The sequence below is a fragment of the Stylophora pistillata genome, chromosome 9, assembly GCF_964205215.1.
Source record: "Stylophora pistillata chromosome 9, jaStyPist1.2, whole genome shotgun sequence".
NCBI lineage: Eukaryota > Metazoa > Cnidaria > Anthozoa > Scleractinia > Pocilloporidae > Stylophora > Stylophora pistillata.
The window spans coordinates 30,069,461-30,090,310 of record NC_142527.1 but is presented as its reverse complement, the minus strand read 5'-3'; the positions used below and the strand labels follow the sequence as shown (position 1 = coordinate 30,090,310).

The 20,850-nt window shown below is 38.5% G+C and overlaps 1 protein-coding gene across 1 annotated transcript in view; it reads right to left on the bottom strand.

The window, feature by feature from the left end:
- LOC111332843 (uncharacterized) overlaps nucleotides 1–20,850 on the bottom strand; it is a 54,400-nt gene that overhangs the window by 32,949 nt on the left and 601 nt on the right. Inside the window, 13 exon segments of the mRNA XM_088733855.1 lie at nucleotides 2,040–2,050; nucleotides 4,063–4,260; nucleotides 4,976–5,127; nucleotides 6,403–6,543; nucleotides 7,499–7,666; nucleotides 7,984–8,124; nucleotides 8,496–9,196; nucleotides 9,307–9,500; nucleotides 9,750–9,901; nucleotides 10,127–10,267; nucleotides 10,496–10,663; nucleotides 11,654–11,794; nucleotides 11,971–12,241. Coding sequence (XP_088589981.1) covers nucleotides 2,040–2,050; nucleotides 4,063–4,260; nucleotides 4,976–5,127; nucleotides 6,403–6,543; nucleotides 7,499–7,666; nucleotides 7,984–8,124; nucleotides 8,496–9,196; nucleotides 9,307–9,500; nucleotides 9,750–9,901; nucleotides 10,127–10,267; nucleotides 10,496–10,663; nucleotides 11,654–11,794; nucleotides 11,971–12,241 — 2,579 coding nt within the window.

Below are 20,850 nucleotides of genomic sequence, written 5' to 3'. Positions count from 1 at the left end.
TGCTCAGCAGGGTAAAAATGGAGCTGCCTCTCTTTCGATGAACTGTCTTGCTTTGTGACTATCAGCAGACGAGCGAGTTGGCAGAAGATGGTGAAGAATCGCAGATTATACATATTAAATTTGAAAAATACACGAGCCTTACTTCTAGGTTGAAGTCAGATCAGATTAGTTGTAATTCTAGCCCCGGGGTTCATGTAAGAAGATTCAGTGGACATGATGTATTGGTGGTTTGGAAGATATGGAATGCCGGAATTCAGAACCAGAACCGGAATACTTGGAATACCCAGAGTTCCCGAAAAAATTTAAAAAGATAAAAGTAAATTAATAAATAAATAAGAATATTGATGATTAAAAATTAATGGTCACAACTTAATTAAATAATTTAATACGAAATTTTTCTCGGAGGATCCCCCAAAAAAACAGTTACCGGGACTGTTCAGGGAGATACACGTATTAGAATTAAAAAAAAAGTCTGCGTCAGGCCAGTAGCCCATACAGCCTAAGCAACGAAATATTTGTACTCTCCCTTCCCCCTGGATGGGATGCTAGTCCATCACATGGTTTCGCCCCGTTTTAAATTCGCCTCCACTCATTTACACACCTGTAGGATGTCTAGGGCGCCATGACCATTTGGCCGCCACTCTTTTCCAGCCGGAACCATTGCAGAAGATTAAACAAATGCAATATTTCCAATTAGTTTAATAGTTCAATTGTAAAAAGCTCCGAACTATTACAAATAAAAACTCTACCTTAAATAATAATTAATCACACATTGGGAGCTACCATCAAGACCAGCCGTCTACAGTTAAACTTGAGAGATTGTCAGTTACTCGACACCTTTTCGCGTTTATTATAAATACCTTGAATTTATACCTTTAACTATAAACCTTGTTTAGAAGAATCCATCAGTACAAGGTTTATATTCAAAGGTATATAATTCAAGGTATATATAATAAACGCGAAAATGTGTCGAGTAACTGACGATCTCTCAATTCTAACTGTACACGGCTGGTCTTAATGGTAGCGGCTTTGAGAGCTCCCAATGTGTGGTTAATAATTATTTAAGGTAAAGCATTAATTTGTAATAGCTCGGGTTTACAAAGAACCAATTTTTTTCGGAAAAATCAATTTTTCAGGATTAAACAATCAAATAGCTCTATTTAATGTAAAATCAGGTGAAAAAGTTAGGGTTAGGGTATCTTTTAGGGTTATGGTTAATATTTATTTTGTCATTCCGTGAATTCCGGCTCCGAATTCCGGCATTCCTTGCTTTCCAAACTACATGATGTATTCAAAGGACACACGCGCTATAAAGTAGACTTTCATGTTAGATGTAAATGGTATGGCGTCAGACAGGGGACAAAATCGATCATCACATTTCGTGTCGTCGGAACTTCTTGATCCCGTGGAAAATTGCTCTTCGCGTCGTCGAGTTCCACTCTTCGTGTCGTCGTGTTTTCGTGTCGTCGTAATTTCGTATAGTCGTAAGACTTAAAGCTCTTACGTCGTCGTGTTTTTGTTTCGTCGTAATTTCGTATAGTCGTAAGACTTAAAGCTCTTACGTCGTCGTGTTTTCGTGTCGTCGTAATTTCGTATAGTCGTAAGACTTAAAGCTCTTACGTCGTCGTGTTTTCGTTTCGTCGTAATTTCGTATAGTCGTAAGACTTAAAGCTCTTACGTCGTCGTGTTTTTGTTTTGTCGTGTTCTTTATTTCGTCGACGACGGTATCTCTTGGTTTGCGGTAACCCAACATTTTCCGCCAATTTTATTCACAGGGGCCCACACAAGCAGCGTGTCTGGTCGTTTGTTCCAAATGTAAAGAAATGTATAGGAGAATATTGAAGAGTCGTAATATCGTAAACTTATATCAAGGAATATCTAGGTCTATGGTAGATTTTGCGTTTAAGTTATACAGTATAGTAACAGTCAACGCAAATTCTACCAAATCGCTCAAATTCGCCATTTAGAACCACACAATCGACAATACACAGCAAATGAGGTAGATTTTCATTTATTTCCTTATATTTCGAACAAACGACCAGACACGCCGCTTGTGTGGGCCCCAGTGAATAAAATTGGTAGAAAATGTTGGGTTACCGCAGACCTAGAGACACCGTCGTCGACGAAATGAAGAACACGACTAAACAAAAACACGACGAAATAAGAGCTTTAAGTCTTACAACTACACGAAATTACGACGACACGAAAACACGACGACACGAAAACACGACGACACGAAGAGTGGAACTCGACGACGCGAAGAGCAATTTTCCACAGGATCATTCCGACGACACGAAATGTGATGATCGATTTTGTCCCCTATCTGACGCCATAAAATGGGGAGGGTGGCGAACGGTTTGTAACGAGTAGTACTCAAAAGCCTGTTAACCACTTAGATAGGGCATAACCTCACAAGTTAAATGAATTTAGCATTTGAAAGTTCCTTTGAATAATTCAAGAGTAGTGCTTGATGTATCCATTCCTTAGAGGGGTGCAAATTCCCCTAGGTATACCCAATGAGGATGTTGAAAGGATATGTACACAACTAAAAGACCGCTTCGAGTGGCGGTAAGAGTCACGTGTCAAAATATCATGGACAACTCTAGAATAATTTTTTTGTTTGTTTAAATCATGGACAACTCCAGAATTTTTTTTTCTTTTTTGGCAACGACTAACCAACAACTATGTTTTCCTTTTGGTAGCAGGCCTGATACAGAGGTTATTACAAATGACTCAATTTAAGTCAAATATGATATAAATTAGCCTACAGGTAATAATGGCTATCACTTGAGCTGACCCCGTGTACAGGATGCTCACAGATGATAAATGATATTTTGCCTCGGTCAGGGGGCGCGGACCTCACTACGCTCGGTACTCTTAGGATGCCTCCTCGGGTTTTGGCTAATTTCTGCCATTTTTCCGGAGGCTTGTATTTCTCCGCTTCGTCGTCGGAGCCCTTCACATTGTTTAAAACTGGGTTTATAACGTCAGAGCCCTCCACATTGTTTAAAACTGGGTTTATAACGTCGGAGCCCTCCACATTGTTTAAAACTGGGTTTATAACGTCGGAACCCTCCACATTGTTTAAAACTGGGTTTATAACGTCGGAGCCCTTCACATTGTTTAAAACTGGGTTTATAACGTCGGAGCCCTTCACATTGTTTAAAACTGGGTTTATAACGTCGGAGCCCTCCACATTGTTTTAAACTGGGTTTATAACGTCGGAGCCCTCCACATTGTTTAAAACTGGGTTTATAACAGGGACGTGCGCGCATTGAATCAGTTTCCCAAATTTGCGAATACTGAATAATAACCGTTTTATATTCAATTGTTTAGGCTGGATGTTAACAACAGTACAGTTTGTGTTATTAGACAGCCTGATAAAGTTAAAACTGGATAATGAACCGGCACCAACACCTTATTAAGAGCTTAGGTTAAAAGAACATAACTTATCGTACACCGGTTTTCCATCAAGGTGAAAAATATTATGTTTGTGCCACAAAACGGTCACTTTCCAAATGTGTCGCTCATACATTTTGACACTAAAGTAGTCTACAACCGCTAAGATGGTTAGTAACCAGTAAAATAGTGCCGAGGTCCGTGAATTATATTAAGTTTCATTGGCACGAATTGAATATTTACAAGTCAACGTGAACACCTTTTCATATGGGTGGGGTCAGTCTACATTACATCCTTGAATGCTGTACATAAGCTTCTTAAATTCATACATTAGATGTGCTGTTTGAATCATTATAGTACAAACATGCTACAGTTTCGAAAACCTTTGATTGTAAGGGTTCTGACAAATTGTCACTTAGTTGCAGATCAAGTAGTCAAAACTAAGTCCCATATCGAAAGAATTCCCCTTTTTGTCTCTAGAGTGTTGGCGATTTTTTCCTTTTTGAGTCGAGTAGTCACTAGTTCTTCGTTCCGAATAAATAAAAACAACAACAACTGAACAGAAAACACCACTGATACTCAGGGGAATCTAAACTGTAACAGTTGTGTTAGGAATCATTAACTAGATATTAATCAACGACGTCAGCAGTATCCTGTGATGACGAGTTGGTGCCCTGTATCTGTTGGCAAACATCCTTGAGACGTTCAAGACAAATTTTCCGTCTCTCGATGTGGTCACAGAGGCGGTCTGGGTAATCTTGGCCGACAATGCAGTTACTAGCTTTCTGAACGGCTAAGGGTGCCATCCAAGGCTCGTGAATGTACTTTGTGGGCATGGTCTTCAGTTCAGGGACGTATCGCCTGTTAAGATAACCCAATAGGAATTGATCAAATTTAGTTTTCTCAGCTTAATTAATACGCTGGCGTGTTGGACAGGGATGCCAGGACTACACACTTCATATGCACATATGCTATACCAAAATTGACAGGATGGAAAATGTTATCAATTTTTTCCTGAACTATTTCAGTTGCAAAATACAGGGTGTTTTCTCTTAGGCTTCGAGCAAAATTCTTTCTCTAGACTTAACTTTGGTGACTAATTTCAATGTTTTTATTAGCATCTGTTTAAAGTTTTCGTCCTAAATTTTTTTTCCTCCATTGTAAGAGAAATGGGGAGTCACCATAACTTATCCATACCGTTAAAAGCTGTAAAAACATTAGCTAGCAAAAGAGTACAGATCAAGCACTCATCAGGCTAAGTTTCCGTTATATACTCGATTGCAAAAACGTCGACACCTGAACAACATGATCCAAGAACGATGAGATCCAGTGACTATAAGGGAAATGTTTTCAGTCACAATTCAATCTTTGCTTTTCTATCATTCACGAAAATCTTTGTTTACGATAGTTCTCTTCTTTCAGGAAAGCGTGCCACTAATTGTGGTTATTAGTACGTGTGCACCCATAAAGCCGTTTGGGTCTCACCGTTCGTTGCTCACGCTTACAAGGGTTAACATTTTTTGCAATCGGGTGTATAGGGTCTCGGAAATGCAAAATGAAAGAAGAGCGACGTTACCTTATGAAATTTCCAGAGGGATCAAGCTTCTTACCAACATTGACGGGACAATACCACGGAATCTGTCCATGAAAGAATGCACTGCATGACACCCATAACCAGTTGCCAGCATTCAAGCTCCATTCTGAATCCAACTGAAGCTGTTCAAACAACTTCAAAAGAAAACAAACCTTTTGAATTGATTGCATAATACTACGAAGATATGAGCCACTCATAAGCAAATTATTATTTTGAGTTGGGAGGAGGGCATTGGGCTTGCGGTGTTGACCCTTTTTTACTGTGATTTCGCGGTGACGAACAACTCGCATTGCAGTGTTGCGGTGATCTCAAACCTTACGGTAAATGATATTTATAGTTTCAAATCGACGGCATTCGGTGAAATAAACCATTTCCGGTGTTGCATTTTTTTCTTTAACCTTTTTAAAAACTACATTTTAAAACCTGTGGTTAACAAAACAAGGAATACATCCGAGTTTAACTTAACAATTGGTTCATGCTTTAGCGTGCACTATCGAGTTATGGAGCACGCGGGAAGTTTGGAGAGCACGAAGGAAGCGTAAGAGTTGTCCGAGGCGATAGCCGAGGGCAACTCTAGCTTCTTGAGTGCTCTCCAAACTTCCCACGTGCTCCATAACTCGATAGTGCACAGCTGAAAGCATGAACCAATTGTTTAAGAACATACCCGGTAGAATTGTGCATCAAATCCGACGGGAATAGTGGACAACAATATCAGTTGAAGCGAATCGTGACGGCGCTGATGCCGAGTCTCCTTTTCCTTTGTTTCTCTCTTTTTCTGCCTCATTTAAGAACTCTAGCCCAAGGGAAAAGGTCGAAACATTGTCTTCGTTTTCGGACTAGTAGGTCGAGTTTCTGTTTGTATCCATTATTGTCGCGAGATATATTATTTTTCCCGCGCTAACAATCGGCCGCTCGCGCGAAAAAAAAATTTCTGGCGGAGCGATTTGCTGACGCTGTCAGCGTGCACTATCGGGATATTGAGCACGCTTACAAATATTGAATTTGATTGCGCGGTTCTGCTAGCTATGTTCTAAAGCTGATTAACCCCTGGCCGTGTTCGTCAACATATTACTTGACCTCCGGATCTCTCTTACCCGCATTATCGACCTACCAAAGACTAGCGCTTGGTAAGGATGATTGAAACCAGACCAGGTAAATCCTGAGACTTTTTAATATCGCGGTGTCACTGTGTTAATAATATTCCTTGTGGTGATGAAGTGTTTGTTCAATTTAGTTTAAGGTGTTGTGGTATAGAACCCCTCCACATTACCTCAGGAAGCATCATCTACATTTGCAAAAGCCCAAAATACCATATCAATTTACGATTCACATTCACTTCAGGCTATCAACTTCACATAAAACTTTTTTTGGGCTACCCAATATCAACAACACGAAATTCACAGCTGTACCTTAAATCCTTCCTCCCAACTAATCCAAAGACATCCCCTTGTCAGGAAACATCCAACAGCTTGTCGAGCCACATGGTGGATCCACCCTTCAGCATGTAGCTGACGCATGATTGCATCAATCCATGGGAAACCTGTATGGCCCTAGCGTAAAGAAAGTAAGCTTAATTTCTCAGTCTTAAAATGGTTTCCAGTGACCTAGCCCCTAGGGTAAGAGCAGATTACCAATTATTGTTTTGATTCATCAGAGGTCTCCATAACATCTTTCCACAAACGGCTGCCTATGTGTAAAAGCTGGCTGTGCCCAAAAAGGGGCTGCAAGGTGAAACCCAAACACAGGAGCCTTCTTGCGGGGCTACACAGAGGGTGGTAGACCGTTAACAACAGGCGAATATAAAAAAAAACCTGAGATCAATGCATGTGATCAAATCAGCCAGACCAACCAAAATTCCATTGACTGGCAATGCGTGGCACCATTAACCTACACACACAATTAAAGGTATTGAACATTCAGCAAAATCTCTTATGAAAATCCTTCAACCTTAACCACCAATCACACTTGTTAAAATATTTCAACAAGGAAAACTTCTGTTTTGAATTGTGCACAATCCTGAAATGATTGCAAGATGTTCATCATTTTCTGCTGTTTTCCATAGTGTCATGAAAAGAATTAATGTGCTAAGTGCTATAATCTAAATACTATACAGGGTTGTAGTTAAGAAATTACGCTGCCAGCTAATATTGCAAGTGAGGTCGCTTATAGTTGGTGAACGATTTTAAGCGTGTATTCTCGGAAGTCCCCATTGTGCCTAACCAAGTGATTGCTGGCCGAACATATGGCTTGCAATTGCCGCTTTTTCATCTGGCAAATTTCGCTGGCAGCCAGTGCTTAGCAACAACCCTGATTTTAAAAGGAGAGAACTCATGTGTATCAAGTGTGAATGTTGAAACACCTAAATATTCCACTGGGAAGCATTGGGTCAAAATTGAGTCAAGATCGGAATTCTCACTCATCTTGACAAGATATGTGGCTTTGCCTCCAATAGGAGGCAGAAGCCACAAAAGGTAAACATGATACTCGGATTCTGATTCACTGTACCTCTTTCCATGCATCAAGTGCATCTTGGTTTTCCTCCCAAGGGATGTTAAAGGAAAGTGGATTGTCCACTGCCCTGTCCATTTGAGGATTTCGACTGGCAAGCGTAAAGAAAAACTCTCTCCAAACTAACTGCCTGTAGAGCGATAATGGTGGTGGCTGGCATTTCACCTACAAATTAAAAAAAAAAAAAAAAATTACAGATGCCCTTGACCCAACTGCTTTGATTACACATATTCTACTTGCAGCAACAACAGTGTTAGTTTGAACATAAGGAAGGGAACTAGGAACATCAGCAGACAACATCGGCATAGTAACAGAAATGTACATTTTAACCATTTAACTTTATCAATGGCATGTACATATTCAGAAGAACCCTATGAAATTCAAACACCTAAACCACTAACAACCATAAAAACAGAAGGGGTAATTTAATGGCGATTTTCGATGTACGAGCAACAGGTTAGCCCATGGCAATTTAAACTTACCTTCATGTAGGCTTTTGTAAGCCTCAAATGAAAAAGCCTAGGAGAAAGACAACCGAAGCGAAGGTAAGGACTCAACTGTGTCCTGGATGGCCTAAGTGCATCTAGCCCTTCCACGGATTTCTTCAAACTGCCTTCCAACACCTGTCACAAAACATGTCAAGTGGAGGTAAGATGACTAATCAATGTTCTTATTCTGCTGTTTGAGAAGACAAAGTAAGCTAATTATACATGTCCTGAAGTGTCCTCAGCAATGAACTCTGGAGATCCTTGCAGACAAAAATGCTAGGACATGTACATGTTCCAAGATTCTGCATGAACATGCATAGGGATCTACATTTGCCCAAGTGGGCTGCATGTGATTGTTTTGCTGCACTTACAGCTTGGTGATGAGTACAAAAGGAAGTTGAACACTTTCATTTCAGAAAGTAGAAACTAAAATCATTGCAATACTAAGATGGGACAAACAATTCAAAATTGAGTAAATATGAAATAATTCCTAATTCACTCTTTACCTTCTCTTCAAGTTCTGTTAACCTTTTAATGGCCTCTTGTTCTCCACCAACCCACAAATCCCCTGTGGTGACTTCACACCCTCTGTAACCAAGTTCATCTAAGCTTGGAATACCAAACCTTGTGCTGTGATCATTTGAGACCGGACAAATACACCCTTTGAACATTTCCTTGTTCACGGCATCAACAGGTTTCTCTGGAGGGCCCATTTGACGGATAACATTTTCAAATGTTTTTATTAACATGGGTGCCTCACCCTCATTACTTTCAATTATTTTTTCAGGGTCATACAGGGTATGAGAAGGCTTAGAAATAACTTCTACTCCATGCTCTTCTCCAAGAACAGCCACAGCCACATCTCGTCGTTGTCCAAATGGCTCAATTTCACATTCAAATGTCAGTTTTGAAATATTCCAGTCTTGGAAAAGTTTAGGTAACACGTATGTTGGCTGGCCACGAATGACATGAAGTCTTGATCCACACTCTCGCAAACTCTTGTCCAGATCACGTAGACAGTCCACAAGAAATTTCCAGCGGTTGGCAGAAACTTTTGCAGCTCTTGCACTCACAGGATCCAGAATATACACTGCATGAAATGTTCTACAATTTGTTAGAGCTTCACAGAGTGAGGGATTGTCATGGAGCCTCAAATCCTTTCGGAACCAGTGCATAGCATTATGGCCCAATCCAACATTACAAGAGACTACAAAAAGAGAAGAGAAGAGAAGAGAAAATCATTGACATGTCTGGATTGCTTAAGTGTATTTTACTATGTATGATTTATTTACTTCCACAACTTTAAAGACAACTTACCCTTTGTTACAAGATTCTGATATACCCCTCTCAACCTATCAACACAATTTTTGCGAGCTTGTTGATGATTGACTATGGGTTGTGGATAATCAGTACCAATAACACAGTTACATGCCTCCTGTAATTCAAGTGGTGCTTCCCATGGTTCATAGATATACTCTGATGGAAAATCCTTTAACTCTGGGACGTATTTCCTTAAAAAGACAAGGTGAAGAAGAGAACAAGATTAATGCTATTCCGGCAGCATTACTGCATAATATGCTTCTGATAAGCCTAGCTTGCCTGGTTGAAAAAGTTGGCATGCAAACCTTGCAAAAGTTATTTCAGAGGGGTGGGGGTGGAAAGGCACTGTGAAACTACTTCAGAACATTCCACATCAATTTTTTGCCAAAGCATTTGGTAGTGGTTTTTAATTTTTTTTTTAACTATTCAGGAGTATGTACCTCACATAGTTGCCCTGTGGATCCAAATGTTTTCCTAGCCCAACTGGGCATGTCCACTGAGGATGTTTAGCAAAGAATGCACTGCATGACAGCCACATCCAGCTTCCAGCATTTATACTCCACTCAGCATCAAGCATGTACTTCTCAAATATCTGCAGAAAAAGGTAATTCATTATAATAAATGAAAGAGTTGCCATGTTCCACCTAGAATAGTTTTTAAGAAGAAATATTCAGTTTTTTCCTCCAAATTATGTCCAAGCCAGAGTTCAAACCCAAGAGAGGGAACCATAAAGGGGAAGTTCATGAACAACTGTTTTTTCTGGTTTGTGCAGAAGCTCATTGCTTGAGTCAATTATGTACTTTTCATCAAGACATACTTTAAATCCTTCTTCCCAGCATATCCAGAGAGCTCCTCTGGTTAAAAAACACCCCACAGCTTGACGGGCTAGGTGAGGAATCCATCCCTCTGATAGCATGTGACGCATCATTGCATCTATCCATGGGAATCCAGTTTTGCCCTGGACAATGAAAAAAGATTAAAGATCTTGCCATCAAATCATTGGGCAACATCTTTCCTTAGGTAACAGTATAAATTAATAACCATTAATCTGAAAATTGTATTTTCATCGCAATCAAAGCTCTACACATCTAGATACAATCCATTTATCACATATTCCTGTTTTCACTACAAGTAAATGGAATGCAGAGAGTATTACAGCATCTGATAAATAACCCTTGCAGTTCACCTGTCTGAACTTCTCCAGTTTACAAGTCTGCTCCTCCCAAGGAAACTGTAAGCAAAGTGAATTGTTCTTCATCTTGTCAAAATTGGGATGCTTACTAGCCACAACAAAATAAAATTCTCGCCACAGTAAAGGCAAATGAACTGACATTGGGGCTGATCTTCCATTAGCCTGCAATGCAATCAAAGAATATTAAAAAGGAATCCTTCAAAACTTGCAAATACATCAGTCATCATTCTGATGATCTTATAACCCATTTACACCAAAGCTTAAACATTTGTTAAAGCTGTTTAGATAAATACAGTTGAAAGTTTTCATTTTCCTCAAGACTGTATAAACCAATGTTTGTTCGCTTCAAATTTAGCACATACAAAATACAAGTTAGCAATTGCTTGTATCTTACGGAAATTTCAGTAAGACCCAGTTTAAGTAAACGTGTTCCCTGGTGTGAATGAGGTATTAGAAAACCCTTCATAAGTCTCCGCCAGTGACAAAGTGACTGTCATATTGCATCTGTAAAAACATGTGATTCATATCAGAGACAAGTCACGCAACATGGATGCCATTCACAGGCAACCATGTGTCGGGAGCAAGTGATTTGTAATTATCAGCATTCGACCAATGTACAGGTTGCAGAGTACACAAATTTTATATAGACATCATAGAACATTTTTGAATGATAGTGGAACCTGAATTTCATGAAGCCCCAAGGGACTAGGGAAATTGGTTTGTAATATTGAGGTTTTGTTATATCAAAAACCTTGATTTAACAAATTTGTGGAAAACAACCAAAATGTTCATTATATCAAGGTTTGGTTAATAGATATATCTTAGTAGTTGTTTTGTGGTATTGCTGAGTATTTTTAAGAGTTATGCTGTATTCTTCAAGAGCTCGTAGGGTGAGTCAAAATACAAAAAAAAAATTAAAAATACTCAATGATACTACCCAACAAAACGTTTAAAAGAGATTTGTTAGCCAGCAGGCCAAATTGTTATTTCAGTGTGTAGCATACATTCTACTGTAACTACAGCCAGGCTGAAAAATATCTTTCATTATACGGTGGACTTTGTTATATAGAGGTTCATTAAATCAAGGTTCTACTGTATTTTAAGATCACAACAACTGTTGCAAAGGAATGTTGCCAAAAATCAATCACAAACCTCTCTGTAGACTTGGTTCATTCTATGAAAAAGGTGTCTCACTGACAGACAACCAAATCTCAAGTATGGACTCAACTTTGACGACTTAGGAAATGGAGAATTGGACTCTTGATGCGGTTTGCCCAATGTGGGTTCTGCTACCTGTCACAATGCAAACATAATGGATGGAAAAAAGAGGAATGAGACTTAGCATTCCATAGGCAAAAAAAAAAAAACATTCAAAACAACCTTTTTAATGCCCATGACAAGAACTGTATAGTTTCAAGAGAGGACATCTCCCTTAAGAACACATTCAGCAGAAAGAAACTTTTGCCAACCTCCTTTTCAAGAACAGCAAGTCTTTTCAAAGCTTCAGTCTCTCCCCCAACAAACTGTCTGGGTTCAGCTTCTTCCTCACCAAAATCAAGTGCATCATATTCCGGCACACCATAGGTTTCATCATCATCATCTTCCACTGGTGTCTTACAGTTCTTGAACAGCTGCTCATCAACAACTAGTGCACAGTTGCTTGGACTATTCAGCTTACTTACTAAGCATTCAAACTGCTTGAATGTAACTGGAACATTCCCATGATTCGACTTTATGACTCTGTAAAAAAAAATTAGATAAGCGATACATTTCCTACGTGCGTGCGTGTGTGGAGGGGAGGTATAACTCTAAACAGAAGTGGCTTACAATCAAACTCTATATGTGCATGAACACTCATCAATCCTTCTAGCGGGCAATGCAAAGAGTCTCCAAACAACTGGCACTCAAATTCCACACAGCTAAACAGTAAGCACATCTCCTGTTCATTGCACTGGAATCACAGCCTGTCTGTGTTTCATACAAGCTACTGTGATCAAGTCTGCTGCCTAACGGGTGCCTGAGTTTCACACTGGGGTGACTAAATCTCGGAAGTAGGAGCCCATAAGGGCGCCGTACAAAATTCTGTTTGGGCAATTGTGTAAAAAAACACATTATAGTTCGCATGCACAGTAATCCCAACCTGATCAACATAGGGTTTTTATTAGAAGCTGCATCCCAGGTACCAGCCCCTGTCTACTTTAGACAGAGCACCCAGCTACTTCCAGTATAAAAAAAAAAATAAAAAAAAATTGTCAAGAAAATATTATCAATCTCCACTAAATATTTACTCCTCCCTGTAAGTTAAAACCTTTTTCTGCACTTATTTATCGATTACTTGCCATTCGATTGTGGAAATAAAATGAACTTTGACGAGAAAGGCACTGCTGCCTGTTAACCCATTGACATCCGGTGCACCCTCATGCACCTGGAAATAAAACCCCTCTGAAAATCCAGTACGCCCTCATGCCCCCTGTCAGATATGACTCGTTTTTATTGGCTGTGGCTAAGAAACCTAAGTCCCCTGGATATTGAAATATATCTGAACATGACCTGCATAAATTAACCTTTCATTTAATGTTATGTTTTTCCTTCTGTGATTTGTGTGTGATTTTTAGCGAATTTTTGAATAGCGTTCAGTACTTTAGCATGGCTTCTCGCAGATTTGATGATACTTGGCGTTCTTCTGATAAAGAAGAAATCTTTCCTCTTTTTTCTCTCGAAGTAGTAGCTGAAATTTGACAAGAACGACAGAGAAGGCTACAAGAAAACTCTCTGCGAGATGGTGATCAAAAAATCGAGACCTTTGATTTTAGCGAGCACTTAAGGGGAACAAACTCCGATGTCCAAATTTTCACTAGCAAAGATGATGATGATGAAGATAGCGACAACGAAGATATGCCTTCCATTGGGGTTCAATGGTCAAACACACTGAGTGAAATCGACATCGAAGAGTTTACCATTCCTCATGGCCAGACAAAAGATCTCGGCGAGGGTGCAACATCAAAAGATTTCCTTAATCTTTTCATCGACTATGGGAGAAAACGAAGTGATGGACACACCTTCGAGGCATATGCTTGTGAGCAAGGCAGCATTGCCTTTTGTCAGCAAATGCGTAGTGAACTCTCCTGCTTTTCTAAATGGCACAGAGGAAATTAACACTTAAAAAACACTTAACCTTAGCTCTTAAATTGTACCCTAGTTTTTTTTTTTCATTCATTAGAGCGTTGTATCAGACCGTAAAGCCCAATTTCATTTCACATTCACATTGCGAGTTGCAAACTGGTCAAAGATAAAAACAACTTTCTTTGTTTGGTATAATCCAAGCATTGTTCGTAATCTTCTAACTGAAAGGGTTCTATTCAATCGATAGTTATTTCATTCTTCAACAGTTCCATAGGCAATTTTCTGCCAGGTCTGTGTAGGCGTAACTTGTAACTTCCAGTTATTTTTTACCTCGTGACGTTCACTGATGTCAGCAATGGCGGTAAATTCAAATTTGATCTGTGCAAGAAAACTTACGAATTTCTCGCTCTTACCCATGAGATGGCCTGTTTTAATGCAAAAGTTTTTTGACTGATTCTTTTTGTTTGCATTTCTGCCGAGTTAAGAGCAGGAATTGAGACTTACTGTGGTTTTAAGATATTTTCATTCCTTTGTATATGGTAGGTTGTACAGTGATGGTCACTTTATTTACTTGATGACCATGCTTTAATATTTTTTTTAAAATGCATAACATACATCTTCAGGATTTAATTAAGTAGTCTAAGTAATTCTTTATTGTATTGGCAATCATGTTTTAAAGTTTCACTACAGAACAGTAAAACCAAGACATGAAATGGTAAATTTGTTTGGACCATGTCATTTTTTTTAATTTGACTGTCATTTTGTCTGGATTTTCAGGGGTGGTCTGGGCTGAGGGCTTTAAACCCCATACCATTAATTGAGTTCTTGAAGTGCCTGATCAGCTATTACACAGGGGTTTCATTAAGGGCCGGGCACTGGCCAAATTGACCGGCTGTAAGGACAGTTACCCCCACCTGGTTTAACAATCTGGAGGAAGGTTTATCTTATAAAAAAGTTTAGTTAAAAAAGTTTTGCCCGCCTGTGAAAACCAGTTTCCCTCCTGCTGAAAAAATTAATGAAACCCCTGTATTACATAACTCCTGATCAGCTATTACATAACTCTTGCACGTGACGCACCACATGTTTAAAGCAAATGCCTTCTGTGGAGTTATCATGGCAAGCAAAAGAAAAACTCAAGGTGTCCTGGATTCTTTTTTGTCATTTACAGACAAGAGATCAAAAGGCTAGTTTTTAGCATTTTATCAATCTTGCATTGTTTACATATTCCTTTGAGAGAAATGCACAAGCACTCATTTGCATGTGAAAGGTAAAGTGCAATGACCCAGGAAATTAAATTTATGTTTTCTAGTTTTAATTGGATTTGGTGGAATGGTTCTCTTTGTTTTTTGAAAAATTACATGCAGTTACAATCCGTTCTATGCTTTCCATTCCTTAAACTGTTCATTGAACACTTTGTCTGAAGTATAATTCAAAATGTGAAATAAACAAGAGTAGAATGTCCCCATAAAAGATGCTTATCAGCAAATACAATCCCAACATTTTCTTGGTTTGCAAATCTTAAATATTCCGCACAAGTGAATGAAACTTGAAAGAAACTTTGTTCCAATAGCTCCTATTCCAGTTCTGTGAGCGTGGTTTAGTTGGACAGCAGTTCCCTATAGTACTGTACACAAGAGCAAGGCCATCAGGTCAAGCTTCCCTGAAGATTACAAGACTTGCATAGTCAATTATAAGTATGAGTGTCAAAAATGTTAAATTTTTTACAAAATCAGTGTTTTTATCAGCCAAACAGAGAGTGAAAATATCAGGCGGTAATTTTTAGGTGATTTTATGAAAAAAAGGCTGAAGGAGTGGCTTTCAAATTGGAAAGGAACTGCCAAAGATGGATGTGCTTGAGCTACAGCTTCAAAACCTGTACTAGCTCAAAGGTGAGTTCATAATGTTTTTTTAAATTTTGGTATTTTTATCCTGAAGACAAATTATTTCCAAATCTTAATGTCTGTGTACCTTTTCTTTTCAACAGGATTATGAACTACATCAAGAATAAATGGGAAGACAATTTTCATGAAAAGTGGTAGCACTTAGCTTGGCATGTAAACAAGTGAACAGTGTAAACAAAAACAACTACTACCACCACAGCTGTTAATAGCAGTGGTCTTCCTGATTGTCCAGAATGGTCATCACTGGTAACTGGGGAGACAAACTCCCTGTTTGTAGTTGGCAAAATGTTGTCTGCTATTTCATTGAAAGAAAAGCTCAAGATGACGAAACAAATAAAGACTATAAGAACGTAAACAATGAAGCATTTGCCTTATTAAGATATGTGATCGGGCACAGGATTTTGTACACTAATGCTTTTTCGTTAAACGATTGAAAATAAATGGTTTGTAAACAGACAATAAATGAGAAGTAAGACTGTTTAAACGGTTTGCCTTTCCATTTAAACGGATAGTCCAAAGTGTTAAACAGTAGAGCAAAGTCCAAAAACGGATTCCGTAAACCGTTAAACAGCCGAGAAAAAAAATAAACTGATGGCTTAAAATGTTAAACGGTTGAACAGAATCTATTAATGGATAACTTAAAACATTAAACGGATAGACAAAAACCTCGAACGAATCAGAAGGGCTAAAGAACAGCGGGATAAGCTAATAATGCACATAACAGAAACCATTGCGAATTATACGAATTGTTCTTGTAGAACACTGACGTTTCATGCTAATATTATATTCGACTGACACCAATAGAAAACGAAGTAAAATTAAATTAAGCTACCACTGGCGAGTAAAGCGAGCCAAGAGCGAGTCTCGCTCTGGAGAGCTCACAATGCGTTTGAAAATTTGCATAAAATATAAGCAGAAGAAGCAATCTGACAATCATACCACGTGGACTGAACACTCTTGACAGAAAAAAACTTAGAATTGAGAAGCAAAGTCTTTTTTTCATGTTCCTACATTGTTTCTTCTACATATTGACCGAAATGAAATCGCACCATCAAGTGAAAAATGTTAAGAAATGGATTCTATGTAGGTAAAAATAGCCGCCGATTTTGTAGATTTCACCTTCGGTTCACAATCAAAACAAGTTTGCATATGCAACTTTCTTTCGCTCATGTTTCATCTAGCGTTCGATTTCGTAAAGTAATTTGTAATTATAGCTTTTATAAAGCCAATTTCATTTCCTTTCAATCAATGGAAATAAAAGATGAGAAACCCGATAGCCACTGATTCGGTAAATAATTTTGCTGTACGTCTATCGAAATAAGTTTGCAAAAGCATGAAAACAAATCTCGCTCTTCTCATGTTACTTAACGAATATCATTCTGTTTTCGTAAGGTAATGTGAGCTCTTGTGTCTCAATATCTGATTGAGGATTCTTCTAATCGAATAACTTCTCATACCAGAGATTTGCAAACAGTAAGTTGTAGCAAAGACCAACATAGCTGCTTGATCGAAACATGATTGATTTTCAACGGATGCTTCTTGGGACTGTTTTATACCATTGCTCTTCAAAAACATTAAACGGATGCAAGTAACCGTTAAACGGATGGATTTTCTTTTTAAACGGATAGGTTGACCATTTAAACGTTTTGTCGAAAACATTAAACGGATGAGCAAAGCGTTTAAATGGATGAAGAAAGCATTTAAGTGCTTTGATGATCCGTTTTAAATGGATAATAAACGGATTATTTCGTTAAACGGTAAAGTGTTAGTGTACGAAATCCTGTGCCCGGTCACATATGGTCCTGTGCAAAAAATTGAAATACCGTGTGACAATGATAGAACACACTTTCGTTGTGAATGTTTGCCTGATAGCTTCCATGTTTTACAAAAACCTTCAGGTCTTAACTTTTTATATACTTCTTCTAGTAGTCTTCAGAGGTGCTTGACCCGAGAGCCTCTCTTTTGCGTACGCTAATACTGGAAACCGCTGTCCAACTAAACTGCGCATGTGGATCTGGAATAAGAGCTATTTTGTTTTCATTCAAGATAAAGCCAAGAAAAGCATTAAAAAATGTTAAAGGCCCATTTTCATCCGAGATCCTTTGCAGTTGTTTGTTTTTGTTTTGGAATCGCGCTATTGTTAAATGGCGAACTCTGATAGTCATTCACAAACACTATTGAAAAGAAAAACAAAGATTTGGTGAAGAACACAGTAAACAAATTCGCAGCTAAATATTTGAGACTGAAAAATCATAAATCGAGTCTGTGTATAAAACTTGTACAAAGCTTACTTGATGTTGAAGAAAATTGTTTGGCTTCTAAATAAAACACTAAATAAAATATAACCAAATAACCAATATTGGCCAAAACTGATTTACTTTACGCCTTTCAATTATAGAATAATGACTTGTACAAATGAGATCGCTTACATACATATCGCAGGATCTCAAGTAAAAATCAGTCAAATAATTATTCTCACCTCGAAAAAATCTCCCCGGAGTCTCTAGTTCCATCATAGGAACAATGCAGTAACATTTCTGCAAAAGCACTGTCTGTAGTGTTACCGAAACCCATTGTTGTTTTCCTTACCCTCCATAAATCATACACAGACTCTCGAAGTCAAATAACCTTTGCCGAGCCGGGCAGACCCGGCCTTCCTCTAGACCACTTCTTCGGCAGCATCAACTTTTCAAATGACGTTTTTCACCGTCATACATGTAAGAATTAAAAACTATTTACTGATATGGATACTACAATAGTTTGTTGTTCGCACATGATTCAAGATGGAACTTTGAAAGCCCTAATTAGTAAGATGGAAGAACATATCAAAGCGATTCCACAACTTCAAGGAAAATAGCATATTTTTCATATACGAAAAATGATCTGGGCGCGCAAGGCATCTTGGTTGAAAATGGGCCTTTAACATATCAACAATTTTAAATGCAAAAATCTGCTTTGGCCTTGATAGAGGTTTTGCACAGCAGCCATGTTGGATGGCAGGAACAATAGATCATTTTACCCATGGGAAAAAAATTTCTTTCTTATGCAAAATATTTTCATTGTTCCTGCCATCCAACATGGCTGCTGTGCAAAACCTCTATAGGTGCCAAGAATTTTAATAGTAGAATCCTGCTGTGTAGAACCATCAATATTTCAAAACTCCTGATAACTCAGACTGAGTAATTTTCTTCCCTCGGTCCAGAACCAGAATTTTACAATTTCTCAAACTTCCCAATTATTCCATCTGATGTTTGTTTTCCTGATTACAGCTCTGACTTTGAGTTTTCATAAACTTTAAAATTGTCGTCAGTTTCTCTCTCAACAAGTTTATAAGTTTGAGTTCATTTGCAACTGTAACGAGATTATAAAAAAAAAACAGTATTGTTTTGATGTAGCTATGGATGTGTATTAATAAAATCAAATTCTCCCAGAGTACCATTTTTTGTTTTCTTTTTCTAAAACTAGATGAAGTATGCATCATGCAGAAAAATTTATTTTCCAGATTGCAGGAAAATGCACTCCTGGGCAGCTTGAGTTTTAAAAATTTCCCCAGACCCCCTTGAGGTTCAGGCTTTCTGCCCTCAATTTTATTAGGGTACCTGCCCACTCACAAGGCATTGCCCTTCCATTTCAAAAGTGAATGAAAACCCTGTTAATACCATGGTTTTCTCATCACAGGTAAGCATTCAGGTTTTTTTTTGTTTTTTTTTTCATCACAATTTCATGAACCTTTAATTCCCCATGCTTGTCTTGATCAAGAAATATATATAATATAAGTGGGATATCAATTTAAAATTATGAATTTGTTTGGGTAGCATCTCTTGGTTTACTTTAGTGCAGTAAAATTTCAATTCATAATTGTTTGTCCAATAATTTTGTGGTTGAAAGTATCAATCTATCAAGTAACCAGGGAAATAATCCAACAGTTTAAGCGTAAGTGATTGGCTGTATAAGCATTTTTGGTCCATGGTATTGCATTCAACCCAGGCTTGCTGGAAGTGGGCAGCAGAGTTTTATGAACTTTTTGCAATTATTCATTCTTTATAATTTCAGATAACTGACTTTAAGGAATTGAAAGAGGTCCTGATAACTAATACACCCAACATGCCTGATTTATGCTCTTGTTTCGAGACAAAACATTCCCAACTACTAAGACTAAATCAGTCCTTCCAGAGATAGGGGGAGGAGCAGCAAGAACTTTGGGCACGATTGTTGATTCCAAGAGATGCACTGCTCTCAAAGGGCTGATTGCTTGTAAGGCTCTTGGAGATGGAAACTGTTTATTCAACTCTATCTCTTTGTCTCCATGGAATTCAGGCCAGTCTCTTATTTTTAAATTTTCTACCTAATCATTCTAAGCAACATATGGCAATTTGTCGTCTTTCCTTGCACTTAGGTGGCACGGAAAGCCGTAAAAATCTTGAACAAAAGCTCATCTTTCAAATCGGCAGTCTAAATCCCACAGGGATCAACGAACGCTTTTCATTCCACTAATTTATTCATGTTTTTCTCGTTGCCATGCTCCCACCAATAACGTAGCTCCATTTTCTGCCTTTAAAAGCACACACAACCCACAATTCCTCTATTCGCTTTGACGAAGGGCTAGCGCTCGAAACGTCAGCTTTTGTAATCATTACGGTGGCCAATTTACCATTTCAACTTTGGTGATATATCCAAATTACTTCATTACTCCCACCGATGCAGCCCCAAACAGTTTCTTTCGAAACTATCAGCCTTTATTCATCTTATTTTTAAGTGATGGATGGATAGTAGAGGGACAAGGAGGATCAAACCATAATAAACTCTTGTGAAAATGACTTGAGCTCCCACAAAAGTTTGCTTGGGCTGCACAATAGGTTATCATAAGCACTCTGCTGTTAAAAAGAAGTTCCTTTTAAACAATTATGGGTACAAATCTATAAAGCACTTACTCTCCCCGCTACCTGTGCCTCTAACCAGCTCCTAATCCCACTACCTGTGCCTCCAATCAGCTCCTGCCCCATATTACCAGAGCATCCCGCCAGCTCCTAACCCTGCTACCTGTGTATCTGATCAGTCTTTCAATTGATAAACTATCTAGTAGTACTTCAAGAAATCATTACCTGACTAATATTCCTGGTAATTGCCTTCTCGCAATATTTAGCTTCAGCGCGCCTCTCTTCGCCCTGATTGTTTCGGTAATAATTAGAAAACCCTGACAAGGGTCCTCACTCCTATACTCTTGTGTAACAAGGCTCAATTGTGACACACGAGTGCCCATTGTGCCTTGTCTTTCCGCCAATAAATATAGAAATATAACGTTACCGAAGAGCCTCTGCGAAGGTT